General features: G+C 50.7%; 1 protein-coding gene across 1 annotated transcript in view; it reads right to left on the reverse strand.

The window, feature by feature from the left end:
* Positions 1 to 679: 679 nt before the first annotated feature.
* Positions 680 to 22,645, reverse strand: part of SNTG2 (syntrophin gamma 2) — a gene marked incomplete at its 5' end in the record, with an annotated part of 196,702 nt that continues 174,736 nt past the window's right edge. Inside the window, 3 exons of the mRNA XM_024756919.1 lie at positions 680 to 947; positions 7,352 to 7,462; positions 14,928 to 15,020. Coding sequence (XP_024612687.1) covers positions 816 to 947; positions 7,352 to 7,462; positions 14,928 to 15,020 — 336 coding nt within the window. The remainder of the gene's footprint in view (positions 948 to 7,351; positions 7,463 to 14,927; positions 15,021 to 22,645) is intronic.

Raw genomic sequence — 22,645 nt, forward strand, 5'->3', positions numbered from 1 at the left:
ATGGTGGGCAGAAAGGCCTCCTGAGATGGGGCTCCTGTGTCCACAGCCCTGTGTCCAGCAGGGTCTTGGCCACTGAGAGGAAAAGGCTTTTCTGAGTGGAATCAAGTTGGCCGTCAATGACCACTGCATCTTTTTATCTTTCTCTTTATATATATATATATAGTGGTGTGTATCTGTTAATCCCGAACTGCCAATTTATCCCTCCCACCCACCTTTTCCCCTTTGGTAACCGTAAGTTTGTTTTCTACGTCTGTGGGTCTGTCTCTGTTTTGTAAATAAGTTCGTTTGGAACATTTTGAAGGTTCCACATATAAGTGATATCATATGATATCTGTCTTTCTCTGACTTACTTCACTTAGTAGGATCATCCCTAGTTGCTGTACAGCACAGAGAACTATATCCAATGTCCTGGGATAAACCACGGTGGAAATCCAAAGGAGAACTTGCCATTCTTGGGGAAAACGAAAGTGGTGAAGCTCTGGGGCTTTTCGACTGTAAGGAAATAGAAATGGAAATGAGATGTGGGTTTTAGCAGCGTGTGTGCTGTTGGCACCTTCACGTGATCTGCAGGACTGCGGTGACGTGGCTTATTTCACAGGGAAGTCGAGTTTTCTCAGCCACAGCTTTGCCTGAGCGGAGGCTGTGTTCCTCGTCAGATGCAGCAAGTCCGACCCATCTCTGGAAACTAGTGACATGTTTTATTGGTATCACAACTATGGGATCATTATAAAATCACACAAAGTCTCAATACTGTGCAGGAAATATTCATTTCTTAAGAAAATAATTTAAATTTCAGCACTCAACAGAAGCACTGCTCAGCTGCTATACATGTATTTTCTGGCAATACTCTGACTGTCTATAAATACCGGATCCACCGAGGCCACCTTCGCTGCTAGGAAGGAGTGGATGCAGTGTAGAACAGCCGTCAGATCCTGAAACTCCAGCTCCTGCAAGAAAAAAGAGAATGTACTTATATATTATAAATATTCGAAAAACACATTACAGAAAATTTAACAGGTTCTATGTTCTTAGAAGCACAAGGAAGTTACTCAAGTCAGCACAAATACACACGAACTAAGAAAGGCGGCTGTAAACATGAACACCCTGGGTGTTTTGCACTGATATCCTGACGATTGGGTTTAATTCTTGATTTTCTTGTAACTAACATAGGTCAGCACTCAGGTCTTCTGCTTGGCATCCTGACTCCATCTGGGCCGGGCTCTCAGTCACCTGACCAGCAGCACCAGGTCGGGACTTCGGCCTCCACTGAAGCCTGTCAGAGCTCTCACACAGCAGGGCTCACCGTGTCCCCGGTTTAGCAGAATGAATCGTGCTACACCCTGCGTGTGTGCACGTGTGCCTGTGCCCATGTGTGGACGTATGTGCCCATGTGTACGCTCTGCATGCATGCGTGCCTGTGCGCGTGCATGCACACGTGTGTTCGTGCACGTGGATGTGTGTCCCCGCGTGCTCGGCAGGTGAGCGAGAGGCTGGGGCACATGGCCAGCAAGTTCTCTCTCATGTTCTGTGAGTTTCGCCCACTGAACCCTGTCACCCAGTTACTTTCCTCTGCGATTTATCTGTCCCAACGACCTCGATTTTTATAAAGTCTTTTAACATTTCGTGGCGGCTGAAACACTGATTTTAAATATGATCTACAGCTTGGCATAATTATCAAATTTTAAGTGTTTTAATACCTTGATCTTTCATTAATTAGCGGAAATTCTCAGGAAGCCATGAGGGTCTTTACTGGGCTCGTCAAACTATGAAGACTGAGGTCACCCAAACCTGAGAAAACATTTCTTCTTTTATGATCTTTACTCTCAGGAATGTCCCATCTATCACAAGGGTGACACTTTCAATGAACGTGTAAGTGTTAACGTCGCCCAGATGTCCTCAATACATCTCCTCGCGCAGAACTCACATTTCCTTAGGGCACTACCTCTATTTCCATCTTGCTGCGCAAACTACAGACATGTGTCCAAAACTGTCTGTGAGATGACAGACAGCTCTTCCGAGCAGCGGTAGCCATCCTGGCCTTTTAGTTTTCCCTAATTGTCATCTAATGGCCCAGTGCACGAGGGGGAAATTTTAAAGTCTGTAACCGTTTAAGAGACCAGTTTCCACTCAGCTGTAGCAATTCAGACACAGACTGTATTTCAAGGGGAGCCTTAACCACTGCCCTTCCCAAAGAATTCAACATGGAAGCTGATCAAAGCCATACTTGAAAGAGATGATTGTTAAATAAATGAACGAGTCTCTAGAATAAGGGAATACGTGCTGTAATTTCTCTTAGAAAATGCCCCAAACGAGTATAATTGGATGTGACAATTAGCAGGGGTAACCACGCACAGAACACAAATTACCATGTGTTAATCTACAGGGAACTCAGATCGGGGCCCGGCCACTGAGTGTGGAGACAGGCCCGCTGAGGGGATGAGATACGGGTCTCCCACTTGTGGACTCTGCGGCCCAGGCAGTGCTGTGCCAGGGCCTCTGAGCTGCAGCACTTGCTGATGGCTGTGGCGTTTGGAAATACTCCCCACGGACTGATGACAGGCTGGCAAAGTTCCTGAAACTTCGCCGAGTAGCTCCCAGTGGGATGTGACCCACACGGCCCCGGACGGAGCCGGGCCAGCGCAGGAGGCCGTGGCTTCCGGTACAACATCGGTACCCAGCCAATGCCGGTCCTCTTCCAGCCACCTGTTAATAGAGCATCGTCAGCCTCAAAGGTCAAAAGTGAAGTAGGACACCCCGAGTAAAGCGCCAAGTTCATTTTCCAGAGCAGGAAATGGTGGTTTTAGGGGTTTAAGTAACTTCTGCGCGGTGACGAGGCTGACTAGTCACAGAACTGGCACCGAAATCCAGGACAAACCGGTCCAATGGGCCCTCGCTGTTTCCTGACAAAACCTTCCAGAAGAAACCTAGTGCACTAGCTCTTACACCGAGCGGTCCTGAGGCATCAGCGCCTCTTGGGAGCGACCTGGAAAAGCAGATTCTCAGGCCGCATCCCTCTCGGTGCCTGGTGGTCTGTGTGCCCCTCGGAGACGGAGGCTCTGCGGAGGGGATGTCGTCCTGGAGGAGCTCAGGGAGCAGGGTGGCGCCTCACAGAGGGGCCCGGGCCTCATCAACCCCGGAGGAGACGCGTCCAGTGGGCGCGGCTGGGGCCCCAGAGCGGGTGGAGGGGAGGGGCTGGCTGTGGCTGAGCTGCCCTGGAGGCATCCAGCAAGCGTGCGGCGGGTGGAGCCGGGCAGGGAGAAGGGTTCAAGTGCAAGGTGATGCAGCGATCGCCGACGAACGCAGAAGCTGCAGCGAGTCACCCAGGAGGTCCAGAGAAGATAATCCATAGCATGGCTACACTGAACCACTGATCTTCCACATGCAGACAGAACCGCCTTGCATTGGAAGGACCGCCACCTAGGACTCGCAAGCTGGAGAGGAGAAGTCCATTCCTGGCTTCGAAGCTTCAAGGACAGGCTGACTCTTGGTGGAAGAAACAGTCACATACTGAGGTCTGGGGAGGTCGTTCTGGCTTGTACGTGAATCAACGTAAACTTTATGCCGACCTGAGCAATCTGTTTTGTGCCATATTAAACATATATGGTGAGGCCAGAGCTTCTCTCCTGGGCTGGTTGTGGGGATGAGGCAGTCGTGCTTAGGAAGGACTGAGCACAGCGGCGGCTTGTAACGTAACGGGTGCGATAAAAGATCCCCCCCGCCCGCCGGGTGGGTCCCCAGGCAGGTGTCATAGCCAAGACGACCCTTGCACAGAGACCCTTGGACACAGCAAACCTTTGACCGACGTTTTCCAAGCAAATGTCTACGGGAAGCACAATGTCCAGGAAGAAAGCCGAGAAGCGGAGTCAGAGGCCAGCAGGTGAGAAGCGGTGAGGCGGCCGGGTGATGCTGGGCTCTAACCTGGATGCAGCTCTAACCCTTCTCCCTGCCCAGCACCTTCCCTGTCCCCACGCGGAGGAGGGGCACCTTACTGACCGACCACGCAGGGGACCTGGGAGGGAGGAAGGAGGGAAGGAAGGGAGGGAGGAAGGGAAAAGAAGAGCAAAGAAAGGAAAGCTCTGCTCCGTTCCAGCTTCCGGGAGAACAGACTAAGGCCAGTTTCAGACCCATATTTGGAAGGGGCTGCACTCGCGTGTCCCCTGTTCTGTCGAGGCCCCGCTTCACTCCATCTTCAGGAAGAACCTGGCCTTGGCTCCCTCCACCATCTCTCCACAATCGACGCCGCCACGGTTACTCCCTGAAGCGGCAGCGGCGTGATGCACCCCCGCGCAGCCCCCGCCGTCCACGTCTGACCATCTGCGCGACTCACGGCGCCGAGGCATAGTTTCCAGCGGAGTTTATCCTCCCGGATCATCACAGAGTGAAGAACACCCGCCTCTGTTCCTCCTAAAGGCAGTGTGCTGCCTCCAACGACCGGCGTCCGCCCCGTGGATTCTCAGCTGGGCTCGCCGAAGCCTTCGCGTGCAGAGGTCTGTAGTCGTCGGGGATTTTCACGATAATTGGAACAATTTTTTCCTTGGAAACTGATAAAAATTTTTGTGAGTGTATCTGGTAGTTCTTTCAATACTAACTTGCTCTTTCTTTCTTCATTAATTTATTCATTTAAAACACATTTACTAAGTTCTGAAGATAAAAAGATAAAGAAAAGCTGCCCTTGACGGCTCAGTCTAGAGGCAGAAATGAAATCATAGAGGAACGCGTAAAATACAAACAACGGGCATAGGAAAGGGGTCGGGGGGCAGAAGGGCACCGTCCCTCCCTGCAGTGGACCCCGAATTCAGTCCTTGTAACTTAACTGTAGTTCACTTATAACCTATTAAGTAGATCAGTAGGCAGGTAAATCCTTCATTTCAGAAAGCTTGTTTATGCTACACTCTTTTTTTTAGGAGAAAGATGTAGAAAACATGAAAACAAACACTTTATTTAAAAAAGACTGCAACCCCAAAGCTCCAGCCATTGGCCTCACTATGGGGTCAGCCCAAGTCCCGGAACTGCATGACGTTTTTGTAAATAATGGATAGAAAAAATAACTTCCCCTCTATGCTCCCAAAGCCCCAGAAATCCTCCCTCGGATGCATTTTCTCTTTACTCTCATTCCTGAGGCAGCGATCCGTTAAACATCCCAGAAAGATTCTCAATAAACACTCAAAGGTTAACTGCTCCACGACTTTCACTCCCGTAACGAAAAGCTCAATTAATAGGAATAGTTTTCTCTGAAACTCTTGGTTCACTGAGGACATCACGTCACTCTCCCTTCCACTGGCCATAGCCCTGGGTCCTATTCAGAATTCAGTGCCCGGCTCTTGGTTTAAGTCCAGCGGTAGCTACAGGTGTTCTAGATTCCCAACTGGCCTTTCCAACCTTCCCTCTGTCTCACAAGCTGTAATAAACGCAGAACCTCAGCCTGAAGCAGTTTGTTCAAGCCGCCGCCCGTGTTTATTAGAGGCTCTCCACGTGCATGTTTCCTGCTCCGTGTGACAACATGGAAACTACTTTTGTCCCCAGTTTCATCCCCGCTTGCAAGGCCCCGGGAGGGGCCTGAGCAAGGGGCCCCTGGTCGTTGTGCTAACTGCTGAGACCCCGGCCCCCCTCTGCCCTACTCTCTCGCACCCCACGGCCCCGGAGGGGAGGCGCAGGGGGGCTGCCGGAGGTCCTGGGATCTGGGGGAAGGGTTCACGTGGACATGGGTTCAGTTTGGGTCTCCTGGGAGGTTTGATGTGTCTCACACTCATTTCTGTGTCTAGTTAGCTTACCGCATTTGCAATTTTGTATTTTTTTTCATAAAGAGACACCTGCAGACTGAGCTTCAACTCTGCAAATCCTGTATCCGCCCCTGTGGCCTCTACAACTTTCTAGGACTTTCTCTTTGCCTGAAAATGGAAACTGAAGCTAACTAAACTGAGGGCCACAAAGAAACCGAGTCTGCTTCAGTACACACGCCCCAAAGTCTACGCCATCTGTTTCAGACTGTCTGGTTTAGATCATCCAATGCCTCTACCCCCTTTACCAACACAGATAACCAAGAGTTGACGAAACATCAAAAAATAAAAACTTTTAAATCGAATGAAACAGGAGTCCCTGTGAAAAGGGAATCCAGGTGTCACGTGACCGTGTCCTGGGACATCAGGTGCTCTGGCAAAGTCCCTGGAACCCGCCAGCACAGGAACCCAAGGCGCACTGGGGGGCTAGCTTCCTAAGTGTCCCCCCGGCTCACACGGACGGCATAGGACCTGAGCCTGGAAGGGGTCCTGGGGCTCCTCCCAGCTGCAGTCCCTAGGGTGAAGGGCAAATCAATGCATCAGCAGAGGAGGAACTGCTGTGTTAGCCGCATCCATGCAGATCAAGTACCAAACACACGGTACAATCACTTCCAGCCTCCCTCCCTCTCCCCGCTCTCCTCAGACCCCCCTCTGCTGGTGGCAATGTCCACTGAACTCCGCTCAGGGTGGCGTGACTGAGCGTGGCCACCTCTCCATCACAGCCCAGGGACCCATGTCCCTGCCAGCATCACTGTCCCATTGGCTGCCCTGTTGTACACCTCCAGACCCAAAAGCCTTGACAGTGGTTACAGTCTGATTTTGATTTTATCCACTCCCTAAATATAATAATGTCAAGCGTTTCTGCACAATCTCAGTTGTACTTAAAAGGTAGATGTGGTGCATTTCATTAACCTCAGTGAAGAAGTGTTAAAAATTGACGCAGTATTCGGATATAACAATGTCACATGAGATGTGTCCCTCTGAAGAATTTCATCAAAAAGCGCATGCAAAGTGCTGACAATCAGCTTCCAAACAATATGTGTTTGTAGGTTTTGCATTTTTGTTTTCTCTTTCTTTTGGTTTTGTGTATGGAACTTATCCTTCAGTTTGTCTTTAGTTTATATTAAAACTGGGCTGTTGACAACACAGTTATACATAAAGTAAGGAAAAAATCAACAGTTGCTGATGGTAAAATGACAGCTCAATGCAATGATTTGTAAGTTATGTCAAGATCCTCTGAATTAATAGAGTAGTTTGTTCCTGGTACCACAGACAATCCATCACTTAAGGCAGCTTGTAAAACTCTTCCTTTAAGTATTGACTTCCCCTGTATTTTTAAATATTGTTTTCTGCTAATACTGACTAAGCAAGTTGTGAGTTTCAGTGGAATCAAATCGTTTCGATGATTACAATTTTAGGATATTAAAGCCTCTAACAGGAGACACACTATGGGCTCTTGTGACATCCTTGCTGATTTCTGAGGGGGGTTCCCACTCCAATTCTGATTATTTTCCCTCCACCCTCGGACGCTTGGTTACTCGGGTGAGGCTGGGCTCAGGTGGATGAGTTCCTACCTTCATCTCGATCTGCTTGGTGTCCAGATTCTGAAACAGCAGCTTCACCCGAGCTTTCCCATCATCTGAAGATCCTTTCAGCTGAGAGAATTTAAACCTCCAGAGCACATTCTGTAAAGGAAGGCAATTATCTAGTGGTTTAGACACAAGAGCTCACTTCTTTCACTAACATCTGTCAGTATGTTAAATAATCTATTTAAATAAATGCAGACATTTTCTCCGTTATCTTATGTACACTGAGCACGTGATGACTTAGAATCTCCACCTTCTCTTTCCGAGTATAAGAGACTGACACCCTCAGACCACCGGACTTCCTGGGGGTCCCTCCCGTCAAGCTCCAGGGAGCCTGTCCTGGTGCCCGAGCGCCCAGGCCCCTGTGGTCTCCTCTTCAATTCCGTGCTACCCGCACCGCCTTTCTCCTGGGTTTTCCTTAACGTTTAAAAGCATCATAAGCGCTTTGCTCCCTTTTCTTCTTGTAAAGCTTAAAAGAATCCACTCCAAGGGCCAGGTCTGGCTACATAGAGTACATGAGACACGGTCAGCAGTGCAGAGAAAGTGAAAACCTTTCTCCCGCCCCCTCCCCAGGTTAAGTTCAAATCACTCGATGTTGGTTTCTCCTGAACCAAGCTGAAAAACGTAGGTGCTATTATCTCTTAATACTAGTGCAACAATCGCTTCACGTTTGCTAAGGTGCTTTAGAGATGACGTGTGCTCTAGAAACACTCTTCAATTAAAAAAGAAAGGCTGCAGCAAATAAAGATTTAATGGCTGCCTTTTATAGAAGATAGCCTTTAATTATAGACTCGTTATGATAATAAATCTTTATCTTCCCAGAAAGAATCCCAAGAGAGGACAGCAATTATTTTTTAGCAAGCTATAAGTTTGTATTAAAAGCATTTATTTTGAAATAATGAACATACGTTCCTCTAAGTATCACAAAAGGCCAAGAGGCTGGGACGTGGGGAGAATTTCAGAGGCGCTGTTATCCCATCGGCTCCTCGGCCCATGTATTCACACCCGCACTGGCCTCGAGGCTCCTGGCACATCTTTCTTTTATATTGAATCTTGCAGCCGAACAGAGGCTCTGCAGCTCGTGGTCAAGTGTCACCACGTATGTTCCTTCTCGATGCCGAGGAGTTGGAACCCCGTGGGGTCTCGGGGAACAGTGACTCCAGTGCTTGCACTTTCACGCTACGTCACTGGGGTCCTTGCGCCCTGCTTCCCACTCGGGCACCAGGGCCCTCGCAGGTCGGAGTCACTGGACCCACCCAGAATGAAGCCGCTCAGAAGCCGCTTCCATCAGCACTGCGGTAGCAGAGGCTGCAGGAGGGCTGCTGGCCCACTGAGATAAGCCAGAGGACGAACCACAGCAACAGCACAGCACAGCCAGGAGGGCCCGGCACCGGTGATGAGACCGGCGGCGGCGGGGAGAGCTCTCAGGCCGCCTGCAACGCCCCCTCCCGGGCAGCTCCCATCTCCCAGGGCGTCGCCCCGGCTTGCCCTTGGAGGGCAGGGAAAGACGGCTGTGATTTCAGCCTCAAGGATTTTGTGGAAACAGCCCAAATCTCACCTGCCTTTAAAACTACCCACCCTCCAGCTGTCCTGCCAGGAACCTGTGATCACAAGGGCGTGTATCCAGAGGAGCCGGAGGTCTCTGATAGCATATAATGGTTTTGCGAAATTCCTCACCAAATAAGCAAGACCCGGACTGCTCTGAGAACATCACCTGGTGTTCAAATTTGCTTATGAAGAAGAACAGCTCAGTGGTCGTAAGATTCTAGGACTAACCCACCCAACCATCATTTACATGGTATCATAAATGGCTGTCAAAAAAAAAAAAAAAAAGGCAAGATCAGCATAGGACTTGGAAACATGGCAGCAAACGCGGGAAAACAGCTAAAATTGTTGACGGAGGGTGCTCTGGGGAGTGAGTGATAAGGGGCAGTTCAGAGGACTGCTTTTCCATCACACATCTGTTAGTGCTAATAAGCCTTTTAACACTCTGTACACGTATAATTTCGATTAAGGTAGAAATTAACAATATTCATTTTAATCATGAGAAAACCATCAGGCAAACCCCAATAGAGGGCATTCTACAGAATACTGAGCACCTGGCCACTGCTCTTCAGAATTGTCAGATCGTCAGATACCAGCAAGTGTGAGAAACTGTCATAGTCAAGAGGACCCAGAGACATGGCAGCTAAATGTTATGTGGTATCCTGGATGCGATGTGGGAAGAGAAGAGGGGCATGAGGTAGGAATTAAGCAAATCTGAATAAAGTGTGGACTTTCATTCATGATAATTTATCAATATTGGTTCATTAATAGTTACAAATGTACCATACTAACGTAATTTGTTAATAATAAAGGAAACTACAGGCAGGATATATTGGGGAAAAAAAATAGTATAGACAAAAAAGTACAGAAATCCCTATGTGAAAGCCCTGCTTATCGTTTAAAGAATCCACAGTGGTCCTTACAATGAAGTCCTTTAGCTGCATCATCGTTATCTGTTTGGTACGTTATTTTTACACAGAAACTGTCCTGCAAGGTGACATGAGGGAAACGCAGCTGGTGAGACGTACACACACAGCTCCTTTGCTTAAAATCATGCACTCATGTCACAGGGTGGCCCATCTGGGGTGAGGTGAGATGTCCTAAATGTGGGAGCTGGAGGACAGCCTTCGGGGGCGGCCCCCTTCCCTTCCCGCAACCAGGAATCTTCAAGTCACTAATGGTGGCCTCTCGGAACTCCTTCTCAACTTCTAAGTACCTATAAACGGTAATTTTTATTAAAAAAAAGAATCTTCCATTGCCACTACGGATGACATTTCTGCATATTTTATCTCCAAATGGTTCCAGGTAACAGTCTAACTTGAGGACTCTGAGCTTTTCTGCACGACTGGACTTTCCAGGCCAGAACCTCACACGCCGTCCACTCACAGCTCAGAGATGCCGCCTTGACTGACCGCTAAGCCCAGCCACGTCCTGGCTGGTTCAGCAGCCTCGGGATGTGTTTGGAGGGGCCCTGGGTCTCCCCGCCAGCCGTCTGAAGGCTGCAGGGAACCCTGATCTCTAGGACTCAATCTTGGACGACAGAAAATGTCTTTCCAGCATTTCAGTAATTAAGGAACAGTTCAACAGTGAAGCGAGTGTTACAGGAAACATGCTAACGTTTATGTTTCATTTTTAAGACTGCAGGAGGTTAATGATGGTAACAATCCTCTGTAGCAAATTCGATTTTAATTATCATTACACACTGATAGTGGGCAATTGACATAAATTGATAATTATTAAAACATTCAACAAATAACCCAACTAGCGGTTCCAGAGACTTTACGAGAAAAGGATGGGGCACTAGAGCAGATTCACCGGTTGGCATTTTCCTGGGCGGTCCTGTGGAATCACTCTTCACTCCTCCAGTCAGGCCAAAGCCAACTCTTCATTTCCCCTCCTATGGGAAAGTCAATTCCCGGTTCTTTCCCCAAAACTATTCTTTCTGTTCCTCCACCTCGGTCTCAGCTCAGCCCTACAGCATCATCGAGTTTCAGCCCAACAAGCGGGTGACGCAGGGGCTGAGGCCCATGACGAGGACCACCCCCACCCCCCTGATACAGAGATGTCAGTTTTCTGCTGTGCACGGGGACCATCAGAAGGTAACAAGAAAATGTGGATGCACGTTGACATTTAGAGACAAGGCGAATGCCCCAGGTAATAAGTAAACATGGAGAGAAGTTCCCTTTGTTTCCAGGTCCCAAACACTTGATGCCCTGCAAACGGGCAGCAGCAGAGTCCGCGGCCCGTGGAGGACACGCAGCCCGGAGGAGGGGCTGGTCCGTGGCCCCGTCCACGTGTGGTCCGAGGTCCACACGCCGTTTTCTAAGTCTTGTTACGACCTCTCCCACTTCTGCTTAATTACAGCGCAGATGGGGCACTGGTTGGCCCTAAACCAGAGGGATCAATACAAAATAGGTCAGTTTGGAAATGGGCAGAGATGTACTTCATTTCTATCATGGAAGTGCGGGGGCCACCGAAGATGGAGTTCTAGTTTATTCTGGGTTACTATTTTAAAAATAGTTTGGACATTTACAAATATTAGATAATGATCTTCTTACTTACTTTGTAAGTGCAGAAAAAATTTCCAGGTCAAACGTATTTCTTCTCCCCTGTGATTTCAGATCTTCTCAGCTTAACTCATCTTTATCAGTGTTGAAAAGGAGAATTGATGGTGAATTAATTCATGCTTGGAAATAACTGCTCAGCTCCCCTCTGCCAGGCACAGGGGCGGGGAGTTAAGAAATATGACCTCATGCGCGCTTCTGAGGTGGGTGCCAAGCAGATGCCCAGCATCAAAATTTGGGCTGTTATCAAATTCTAGGGGCTTTTTTAAAGCATTTGGTTAGTAAGTAGCACCGCCACGTTGTGTATTTAGTTTGACCCACACATCATACACAAACGGTCTGATCTAACAGCGTAATGTGGTATAGGAGTGCTAATTATCTTGTGAAAATAAGCGTGATAAATCCCAATCTAAATATTTTGCCCCCCCCCAATTTTTCCATGATGACTTACATAAAGGGCATATGGAGAATACCTCATTTTCATAATGTTCATAATTATTTCATATTCAGTCATTATTTAATTATTTTCATAGTTATTTCATATCAGTCTAGGAATATTGAAATCCTATTAGTACTGGACTTGCAAATGTCATCCTACATTAAAAGACTGAAGATAATCAAATGAAGTAAAAGTATAAATATTTTATATATTTACAACCCACTGGTATACTCTTCACTGTTAGGTTGAGAAAGCTTTGTTTTTCAAATTAATTCAAATATAGTAAGTTCTGAAAATAAAATTTCAAAAGGAATCCATGAAACAAGCCTCCGGAATAACCTTCTTTTTTCCTTTGACAGTTTTTGGTTTCATTTTCCGTTACTGTCTACTGTTTACTGTGTAAATAGATGTATAAGTATTAGGCCAGAACTTCTTGAAATAAAGAAGTAATCACAAGAAAAATGTGGAGTCAAGAGTTCACCTTCAAAGGGGAACAGGTCAGGAGAGGGTTCTGGAGTCTGAACCAGAGGGTCGGATGAGCAAAAAGAAGAGGCTTAGTTGGAACTTTATGAAAACGTGACTGAACAGGAGTGGACCGGACGCGAGTGGGAGAGGGCTCCGCTGAGCGCGGCAGGGACGCAGAGCCTGCGGTGCCCAGAACCTGCGGCGGGCGAGCTCCAGGCGGGGCTCAGCCCTGACGTGCTGGCCGGGAACAGCCGCAGCTGCCCACGCCTCCCGCAAGGCCAGCGGCTGCAGAAGCCGCTCGCTCTCCACCAGGGGGGCCGCGGGCAGCCCCGCGTGTTGGGCAGAGCGAGGCGGGCAGGGCCACCCATAAATACTATTTCAACTAGGAGAGCTTCGTCGAGTTACGCGGTTCGGTTACCGGGACATTTAACACGGCAGCCCGGCCGTGCACAGCGGTCAGGACATAGTGTGCCTGTCTCAAGTCTTATTCGATTAGCGTGAAGGCGAAGTGGGGAAACGTGCGGGGTTCAGGGCTGGGAAGAGTCTCCCAAGGGCCCCGGGCCTGGACCTGCCTGCCCGCCGCCGGGAAACAGCGGGCCACGCACAGGGCGACGCCCTAAAGACAGAAAGACCCGCGGCAGCCAGGGAGGCAGGGAAGCTCAGTGGGCAGGTAGGAGAGAGGGTGTGCGCGTCGCAGGCCACCCACGGGCTCCCCAGACCCCCCCAGCGGCTCCGGGGGAGCCCCTCCGACGCGGCCAGACCTAACGCGGCTGTACAGGCTGCAGGCCTGTGGGACATGGGGCCTTTAGGGAAGCGGCTTCCCGTCCTCGGCACCGTGCCAGCGGGCTCTTCTGGGGGCGCCTTGGGAACATCAGCGTCTGGGCCTCGGGGTCCCCTGAAGGGAGAGTGCCAGGCACTCGCTCCCGACCTCTCACAATCACTCACACCCCCTCCCCGGCCTGGCCTGGCTCCGGGATGTGGGTGCGGTGTGGCCCCGACAGAGTGAGGCCGTACAGCGGGGACCCCGCGGGAGACACCGTGACCCCGGCCAGCTCACTGGGCGCCGGGTATTATGCCAACCGTGACCAAAGAGCCAGACCTGCCGGCTGGGAAGAACCTGCGCACGGAAAAGCTGACAAGGAGTGGAGGCTTTGCTCCTGGACTGAACAGGTGGGCCTGCACAGAGCCCGGAGCAGCCGGGGAATGGGTACTGGCTTCAGAAACGCACCCTGAAGGTGAACTCTGGAAAGTCTCGGTTTAGATGTCCTGACACACAGGATTCCTTGAACCACAAAGCAAGAAACAGACGTTATAAATCAGAGTTGCTGGTTAACAACTGTGTTCAGGGCTTCTCCCTTCTCTGGGGGAGGTGCTTTGTCACTTCCCTGTCTCCGAGGACACGTGGAAGGAGGTCGTGCATGTCTGGCTAAAGGCCAGACAGCACGAACAGCGAGTCATGGAGCCCGAGCTGGTGGGAACCATGGATGGACCAGGTACGTGGGAGGATGCCCGCACGGGGTCGGGAGCCTTGGTCCCCTCTGTGACCTTGATGTCGGATGGCAGACAGGAGAGCCTTCTCAACTCCAGTTCTATGCAAGCAGACCTCTCGTCATTATAAACGGTCTGTGGACCCCTACTGGGGAAACATCACAGCCATCTTCCTGGGAGGAAGGAAAGTGACAAGAGCACAGTGGGTTTCCGGCCCAGAATTCTGTGACGGGTGTGGACTCCTGCCCAGAACGGGGTTCCCTGCTCGCTCTGCGGGGCCGCCCTGCGCATTGCCGATGTTTGACCTCATCGCTCTCCCCTCCCGACTAGATGCTGGTAGCAACTCCCTTCCAAGCCGACGTTTCCGTGTCCCTGGCAGGTCTCACTCCTCTTCCCATCACGCCGGTGCTCTCCCCTCACCTCTGCTCCTAATTAGCAGACAGTGGATTTTAAAAAATATCGAAGGACAAAATACTGGCTTCATGTTTGTGACAAAATTCTCAGCGCTTGTGTGGTTGGGTGAACACCCAGGCCCCTTCGAGATGCTTATGGGAGTGGGTCTCGTTTCCCATCCCTCACGCTGGTTGTTCAATGTCCAATGAAACTGAAATCCCGTCACGGCTCACAGGTGTGGAATCAGCACCTGGTCAGCCCCACCAGGTGTGGGGCGTCGACCCCCCAACCAAGGTGTCGACCCCCCAACCTAACAACCCAGGTGTTAGGTCCGGCAGGGGTAAGGGGTCTCCCCAAAGGGCTCAGTCGGTGCGGAGGGTCCTCCCCCTGAGCGGGACAGCCCTGCCGACCTCCCCCTCCCCACTCCAGACCCCTGGGCACCTGCCCACGGGCACCACGTGGTGTGGTGTCAGCCCTGCCCGGCTCTGGGGCTTGTGAGATCCTGGGACCCCAAGCTTTCAGAGAGAAGGTCCACCACGAAGGATAACTTGCACAGGACACGAGACTGTCGGGGCTGGTGATGGCTGAGACGCACACAGGTGTTAATGGCCCTGAAATGTAACAAAACGCACCGCTGATGGGCGCCTACCCCCCGATGCTTGGCCCTTACCTTTGTTTTGCTGTCAAAGCAGGTGAATCCCAGAGCGAAATCCACCGTGAAGCACAGAGTGTCTCCTTGCCAGCTGCACATGTACGTTTTGGACTAGAAAAAAGTATTAACTGTGAGAAAACATTCTTTAATAATGAGGTTTAACATTAATCGGGTAGTTGCAATACTTCCCCCAGTCAAAACCTATTATTTTAAAAGTGTTAACGTGTCAACCACCTGGAGGGAACCTGGAGGCCCGCGGTCACACGAAACCTGGGACACGGCTCACACGGGCAGCGTCCCTAGCTTTTGGTCTGTCAGCAAATTGTAGAAGTTGGACCATCTGCACGGGCGTCACTCTAACTAGAAATAAACCAGCAGAGGACACAGGGTTCCATTCGCTGAAGCCTCTTTGAAACACATCCCAGATCAGTAAATCCCTGTTGGGACTCATTCCAGAAGGACCATCCCTGTTGCACAAATGGGGGGTATTGTTTTGCTCCTACAAATTGCCTCGGGACAGGCCAGGCTGGAAGTGTGTCCCGGAGAACCTAGACCCGGCTGTTCTTGGGAAACCGTCCGAGAGGAGTTTGTTGTAAAACGAGAACAAAGGACAGAAAAAACGGCAGCAGCGACGTCACCAAAACCCAAACCAAGGACCGAGGACCCCTCACAGGTGGCAGATTGCTGTGAGGGGCCAGCATCCCACCCTCTGGGGCTGGTTCAGGTAGGGCGGCCTCAGCTGTCACGTGAACTTCTGTGGGCCCAAACCAAACTCCACGGGCCACCTGCTTTCCAGGGACCAGCGCTGTGAGGACGCGGGCACACGCAGGCACACGCACGTGCACACAGGCCGCGGGCGCACGTCCACACTTCCAGCCACGTCAGGCAAAAGCACAGAAACGCACAGGCCTGTGCTCTACCGTCTGGGCACCGCTCTTAACATCAGGTGTGACTGCAGGAAGGTGAACCTTGAGGTCCCGGGAGCACAGTAGTTACAGCCCTGAGGTTAACCTGCAGGTAAAACGCTCCACTCAGCGGGGAACCTCACCATCGGTCTGGACAGGAAGACGCGGCAGTGCCCCGTCCCCTGAACCCGCAGGCTTGTGACTTGCTGGCTCTGGGGAGTGTGAGTCACTGTCTTTTCAGGCCTGCCCTGGGTCTCCCCTGTCCGATGACACGGGGGCTTCATCCCCCGTCCGCCCCTTTACTCCCTGAGCCTTGCCTCCAGCCGTCCTGCTTTTCGCCCTGAAGCTTCCCTGTGTCTGCTCTGTAACTCACTGCCTTGATCGCTGTGCTGAGACTTTCCAGTCTCCACCTGTTTCAATGTGTTGGCTCTTGTTTTGGAAGTGCGGTTATCGGGGCTGCTGGAAAGCACCTGTGGATGCTTCTGACCTATGGGCTTCACGTTGGCTTCTGTGGTCGTCTCCGTTCATTCCAGATCTTTCAGGTTCTTGGCAGGAGCAGTGACTGTCGATGGACACCTGGCTGGTTTTGAATTTCGAGACCCTTAATCTGTTCTAAACCCTCTGTTCCACCCGACTTTCTCTGACGCATCTTCCTCAGGGGAGGGGGCCGCCCTGTAGCCGGGTTCCCCGCTTGGCCTCTGGAGACGCAGGGCTCCCTCTCCTGCCGGGCAGCGATGGGCATCGGCCACGTGGTCCCCACGGACAGCCTGGGGGCGTTCCTGACTCGGCCCCCCAACAGCACTGTCAGGGCTGGGGGCCTCGTCCAGCCCGGCGCATGGGGTCAGGTGCGCATGAGGTCACCCTGGAGGAGGGAGGCCTCGACCCACCCTGACCGGGGTCCTCGCAGGACGGCGGCGGCAGAGCAAGTGACGGGGTCCACGCAGCAGCGCCGAGCCGTGCGCGTCCCCGTGAAGACGAGTGCTCACGTGACGTCAGCGCTGCACGCCGTCCGGGACGCGAGGACTGATGCTCCCGCAGCCCGGCTCCTCTCCCGCGGGGACACGTAGGGGGAAGCGGGCAGGAGTAGTCACGACCTTCAACGGTGGGGCCCAGGTTTCTGTTCATGAAGGTGGATCAGAACGCGCCACCGCCCTGAGGGGAGGCGCGGAGGGAGAAGCCAGAGGCGGCTTTGATTTCCCCGGAGCTGCCGCTTGAGGCTCCGCGTTGGGCAGGAACCCGGTGCTGGTGTCACGCGAGGACTGCGTCTCGGGAGCCCCGGGAGGGCCGTGTTCTGACCCGCTTCTGGGGCGAGTGTCCATCGCCTTGTGTGTCCTGCACCTGGGCTCGGAGTGGGAAGGCCGGGGGCACGTCCCCTTCACTCCCGCCCCCGTGAGCTCAGCCCTCTTCTGACGTGAGGACCTGTTTCCAGGGACACTCTCCAAAGACCGTGCTTTTCTGAGAAACGTGATCTGTCTGCAGACCCCGGGCCGGGCCGGTGTGCGTCCCGCCGCGCGTTCCCTCCGAGCGGGGCTCCCACGCCGGCAGGGCATCCAGGGACGGTGCTTCGGGCGGGTCAGTGGGTGGCTGAACAGCGCAGGGGGTTCAGGAACCAGGGGCCGCCCCGGAAGACAGGCAGGTGGTCCGTGCGGGTGGGCTGCTTGCACTTCGTCCCCTAAACAAAGGGGTGACGGTGGCCCCAGCATGCTCGGGTTTTGTGAAGATCAGGTGATCAGTACCAGCGTAGCTCATAGCCGTGCTTGGTAAGTGTGAGCACCAGATGGGTGAGCAAAGGCTTCTGTGGGTGCCAGTCGGTCAAATTCTAAGCTAGGTGAACAGACCCTAACGCAGTGGTGGGTGATGTCAGGCACTGCCAGGCTCACTAGGGAGAAGCTGCAGGTGAGCTCTCCACCCCCAGCAGAGGGCCATGCCTTCGGCAAGTTCTACTTCAGGAGACATTTCCTCCTGTCATGGCACTTCGGGGGTACATTTTCCATGTCCTTATATAATGCCTTTGGGGAAAGTTAAAACTAAGGAATACTCGAGGCAGGAAGATGGGTAACTAATTTTTTTTATTTTTTTTTTTGCGGTACGCGGGCCTCTCACCGTCACGGCCTCTCCCGCTGTGGAGCACAGGCTCCAGACTCGCAGGCTCAGCAGCCGTGGCCCACGGGCCCAGCCGCTCCGTGGCACGTGGGATCTTCCCGGACCAGGACACGAACCCATGTTCCCTGCATCGGCAGGCGGACTCTCAAACAGTGCGCCACCAGGGAAGCCTGATGGGTAACTTATTGAAGAGGACATTTCCTTTTAAAAGAGTCTCTCTCCCCATATAAGTCTCTGCACCCTTTGGGGAAATGAGGCTGGGAAGTTGATGTTATCCAGGTAAGTGGGGAGCGGAATCCTCGGTGCGCAGGTGCTGTGCTGGCCCAGGACACATTGACCTGCTGTGTGTGGCGTCTGTCCCTCTGATGCCTGGGCCGTTAATCGGAAAGGAGCCTGGGCCAGACCCACCTGCTGATCTTGGCGAGTCTCCAGGGAGGCTGGAGCTCACCTGGGGATGGGGAAGATGGCCTCAGCCTCTTTGGGAGCACGTTCGACCACAAGAACACTGGCGCTGGTGAGTGCCATTGTGGAGTCTTCCCTGTAGTCTATTGGTGCCAGGTCCCAGCTCCAGCCACCAGCCAGTCGGCACCAGTTCTGGGACCCTCCAGGCTGAGCAGCCAATCCTGTGGGGACCCAGGCCCACCCACCAGAAAGCCAGCACCAGCACTGGGACCCGCCAAGGGATCTGGCACCACAAACAGGCCTGAACCAGCCCTGGGCACCCCCAGGCCCTACACCTAGTTGCATCGGGACACAGACCCACCATCAGCCTCCAGCAACCTCTGCACAAGGCAGGGCGTGGCAGCCAACAGGGCCAGGGACCAGCCCAGCCTGTGACCGTGCCCACGGCAGTCAGCCAAACACCCCACACACGGAGGCGCCACTAGAGCATACAGCTCTGATGACCAGAGGGGAGTGTGCTGCTAGAACCCTCAGGATGTCTCCTACATGAGGCCATGTCTCCAAGACCGGGAAAAGTAACTGACCCACCTGATACACACAAGTAAACACAGAGAAGTAGGCACGGTGAGGCAACAAAGGAAGATGTGCCGAAGAAGGAATAAGATAAACCCAAGAAGAAGAGCTAAGCAAAGTGGAGATAAGCGATCTACCTGAAGAAGAGTTCAAGGTAATGATCATAAAGTTGCTGAAAGAACCCAGGAGGAGAACGAACACAGTGAGCAGCTTAACAAAGAGCTAGAGAATATATACAGCAGAACCAAACAGAGCTGCAGGATACTAGAACAAACAGAAAACACACCAGAAGGAACCAACAGTGGACTAAGTGATACAGAGGAACACATCAGGGAACAGCAAGACGGAAGAGTGGAGGCCACCCAAGCTGAACAGAAAAAAGAACTTTAAAAAATGAGGACAGTTTAAGACAGCATCTGGGACAACATCAAGCATGTTAACATTCACATGATAAGGGTCTCAGGAGGAGAAGAGAGAGAGAGAAAAGGGCTCAAAATATAACTGGAGAAATAATAGCTGAAAACTTCCCTAACCTGGGAAGGGAAACAGACATCCCAAGCCCAGCAAGCACAGTCTCGAACAGGATCAACCCAAAGAGGACCACACCAAACACACTGTAATGAAAATGGAAAAAATTAAAGTTAAGGAATATTAAAAGCAGTGAGAGAAAAGCAACAAATAACATAGAAGAGAATCCCCAGAAACTCTGCAGGCCAGAAGGGAGTGGCAGGACATATTTAAAGTGATGAAAGGGAAACACCTACGGCCAAGAACATTCTATCCAGCAAGGCACTCGTTCAGCTTTGATGGAGAAATCAAAAGCTTTACGGACGAGCAAAAACCAAAAGGGTTCAGCACCACCAAACCACTTAACAAGACATGTTAAAGGGATTTCACTAAGTGGAGAAGAAAGGACCACAACCAGAAACATGAAAATTATGAAAGGAAAAATCTCCCTGGTAAAGGCAAACATACAATAGATAGTAGATCAACTATTATAAAGCTAGTAGGAAGATTTTTAAAAGGTAGTAAAATCATCTATATCAACAGTAAATACTTAAGGGATACACAAAACAAAAGGATGTAAAATATGATGTCAAAACCCTTAAACATAGCAGGAGGGAGTGAAGGTGCAGGGTGGATAGGATGCATTCAACTTAAGAGAGCATCAGTTTAAAATAACACACACACACACGCACTCACAGACACACTCACACAAAAACACACGCACTCACAGACACACTCACACAAACGCACAGACACACGCACTCACAGACACACACTCTCACAACACACACTACACAACAAACACACAGAGTCTCACAACACACTACACAACACACACAGACACGCACACAACACACAGTCTCTCACACAACACACACACACACTCACACATACTACACAATGCTCGCACACAAGTCTCTCACACAACACACACGCACTCACACACACACGCACTCACAGACACACTCACACAAAAACACACACACACGCACTCACAGACACACACTCTCACAACACACACTACACAACACACACACAGAGTCTCACAACACACTACACAACACACACGCAGTCACACACACGCACTCACACACACTCTCACAACACACTACACAACACACACAGACACGCACACAACAGTCTCTCACACAACACACACGCACTCACACACACACGCACTCACACACTCACACTCTCACTACACAACACACACACAGACACACACACAACACACACACACAGTCACACAACACACTACACAACACACACAGACACGCACACAACAGTCTCTCACACAACACACACGCACTCACACACTCACACTCTCACTACACACACACACAGACACACACAACACACACAGTCACACAACACACTACACAACACACATGCAGTCACACACACGCACTCACACACACTCTCACAACACACTACACAACACACAGACACGCACACAACACACACAGTCTCTCACACAACACACAACACACTACACAACACACACACACACTCACACATACTACACAATGCACACACACAGACACGCACACAACAGTCTCTCACACAACACACACGCACTCACACACACAAAAACACGCACTCACACACTCATACAACACACACTACACAACACACACAGTCTCTCAACACACACACTACACAACACACACGCACACACATACACACACGCACTCACAGACACACTCACAACACACACTACACAACACACACATGCACACACACACCCGCACTCACACACACTCTCACAACACACTACACAACACACACTCAAACACACACGCACTCACACACACACACACTACACAATGCACACACACAGACATGCACACAACAGTCTCTCACACAACACACACGCACACACACATACACTCACACACGCACTCACAGACACACTCACAACACACACTACACAACACACACATATGCACACACACACACAAACACACTCTCACAACACAGACAACACACACAGTCTCTCACACGACACACACATGCACTGACACACACTCATACACACAGACACACACACACTCTCACATACTCTCACACACACACACACACACACACACTGACACACACACACATATATATGTTGATATATACATAAACTTCATGGTAACCAAAACCCAAAATCTTCAGAAACACACACAAAAAAGAGAAGGGAATCAACACATAACACTAAAGACAAGTCATCATACCACAAACGAAGAGCAAAAGGAGAAAGGGACAAAAGAGAACTGCAAAACAACCAGAAAAATAATTAACAAACTGACAATAAGTACGTACCCATCAATAATTACTTTAAATGGAATAAATGTTCTCATCGAAAGACACAGAGTGGCTGAATGGATACAAAAACAAGACGCATGTACATGCTGCCTACAAGAGACTCACTTCAGATCTAAAGACACACACAGATTGAAAGTGAGGGGATGGAAAAAGATATTCCATGCAAATGTAAATGAAAAGAAAGCTGTGGTAGCCACACTCATATCAGACAAAAAGGACTTTAAAATAAGACTGTTATAAGAGACAAAGATGGACACTACGTAATGATCAAGGGATCCATCCAAGAAGATCTAACAATTGTAAATATATATACACCCAACACAGAAGCACCTCGATATATAAGGCAAATATTAACGGCCATAAAGGGAGAAAGTGACAGTAACACAATAATAGTGGGGACTTGAACACCCCACTTACACCAATGGGCAGATGAGACAGACAAACAAGAAGAAAATACTAGCCTTAAGCGACACGTTACCAGATCTATCTGTCTGTCTGTCTGTCTGTCTATATGCCATCTATCATCTGTCTACGTATCGGGGGGCGGGGAGAGAGAGGAGGAGAGAGAGAGCATCGGGGATAGCAAAGCAGCCTAGGCAATAGCAGCAGATGATGGATACTGCCTGAAGGACGTGGGAACACAGGTTATTCACACAGCTGAGCTGAGGCCGAGAGATCAGTGACAGAGCAGTTCTGGGAGGGGAGGGACTCAGAGACACATGTATAGGTGTGGATGCCAAAGGACCGGGTGTATCTCAATGCTAGTGCTTATGCATATATATATAGATGAACATCTCACAGCGAATGTTTAGTAAGTGTGGAGTTGTGTGACTTACAAATAAAGCTGAGTGTTTCCATCAAAACCAGAAATGTTTATTTTATAAGACAATGTATGGATGCAGTATTTGGAATTGGTGATTTTGTTGGCAGTGCCTT

Source organism: Neophocaena asiaeorientalis, unplaced genomic scaffold (assembly GCF_003031525.2).
Source record: "Neophocaena asiaeorientalis asiaeorientalis breed wild unplaced genomic scaffold, Neophocaena_asiaeorientalis_V1.1 scaffold703, whole genome shotgun sequence".
Lineage (NCBI taxonomy): Eukaryota > Metazoa > Chordata > Mammalia > Artiodactyla > Phocoenidae > Neophocaena > Neophocaena asiaeorientalis.